The sequence below is a fragment of the Sinocyclocheilus grahami genome, unplaced genomic scaffold (assembly GCF_001515645.1).
Source record: "Sinocyclocheilus grahami isolate Dianchi unplaced genomic scaffold, SAMN03320097.WGS_v1.1 scaffold14111.1, whole genome shotgun sequence".
In the NCBI taxonomy this organism is placed as follows: Eukaryota; Metazoa; Chordata; class Actinopteri; order Cypriniformes; family Cyprinidae; genus Sinocyclocheilus; species Sinocyclocheilus grahami.
In genome coordinates, this window is record NW_015515206.1 from 1,453 (window position 1) to 2,784 (window position 1,332).

Sequence of the window (1,332 nt, forward strand, 5' to 3'; positions counted from 1 at the left end):
GTTTCTCAAGATGCTGCAATCTTGCTTTGGAAACTGAATGATAATAAGGAGCCTGAACAAACCCCGGCTTTTCAGGAGAATGAAGATGATCAACTCAATAAAGAGAGCTGGAGTGTGGTCAAGACACTGAGGTCTGATTTTAGTTTTTTTTTTTTTTTTTTCTTTCTTAAAATGTCCCCCTTGCCTGTCTTTTACATAAAAAATGCATGAAATTAAAATTCACATTATCTGTTATATAAATGAATGTTATTATTCTTGTGCACAACGCATCCATACACATATATATATATATATTATTATTTTATTTTTAGATTTGTGATTTTCAGTCAAAATGTCATAAATCAGCCTTTCGGTGAAATAACAGACTTCTCTCTTTTGATGTATGCTTAGATTTTATTTAAACCCAACCATTTTCTTACAATCGACTGCAAGCTCACATTCAGATGATCTGCCTCCATCCAATCAACCAATAAAACCAAGTCCCCATCCTTTTTTTTTTTCTTTTATAATAAACTATTTAACTCGGACATGTATAACAATATGGGAAAAAAAACTTCCGTTTCATTGCAACTTTAAGTTATTTACTTTTGAAACGTATATTGAAAGCTCATATTGTTGTCTGTGTTTGTTAGGGGACATATTGAGGATGTATATGATATCTCATGGACCAGCGATGGGAACTTCATGGTTTCGGGCTCTGTGGACAACACTGCCATCATGTGGGATGTCAACAAGGGTATGAGACCTGAAGCAGGACTATGGAATTGCATGCATATATTTGCTTTTATAGAAGTGATGATATGCGTTTTGAAATATTACAGTGAATACCTTTTTAGTAAGCAGAACTTTATGAAATGTTTTGTGGTTATTGAATTCAGTGCCTGGTTTGTTTGCAGGTCAAAAGATGTGCATTTTTAATGATCATAAGAGTTATGTGCAAGGAGTAGCATGGGACCCACTTGGACAGTACATCAGCACATTAAGCTGTGACAGGTTAGTATAGTGATTTTAATGGCTTAATTTCAAGCCATTACAGATTATCATATACAAGAGTCTTATAATGAGAATTTTAGAGTAAACCTTTTTTACATGGTTTTGCATACTGACAGCATGTAAAATCTGTGTGTTTTAGGGTTATGCGTGTGTACAGTGCTCACAACAGGAAAAAAGCTTACAGTGTGAGTAAGATGACCTCAGCCGCAGCTGCAGACGGAGAGGTGAGTGTCACTGGGATCTTCAGTCGGCCTTTATTTTTCAATAAAGCTGATATTTATTAAGAGATTGTCCACATTAGGGCTGCAACAACGAATCGATTAAATCGATAAAAATCGA

General features: G+C 35.0%; 1 protein-coding gene across 1 annotated transcript in view; it reads left to right on the forward strand.

Moving 5' to 3' along the window:
* Positions 1-10: 10 nt before the first annotated feature.
* Positions 11-1,332, forward strand: part of LOC107579096 (chromatin assembly factor 1 subunit B-like) — a gene marked incomplete at its 5' end in the record, with an annotated part of 3,568 nt that continues 2,246 nt past the window's right edge. Inside the window, 4 exons of the mRNA XM_016264969.1 lie at positions 11-131; positions 633-736; positions 897-993; positions 1,133-1,217. Of these exons, the coding sequence (XP_016120455.1) occupies positions 11-131; positions 633-736; positions 897-993; positions 1,133-1,217 (407 nt within the window). The remainder of the gene's footprint in view (positions 132-632; positions 737-896; positions 994-1,132; positions 1,218-1,332) is intronic.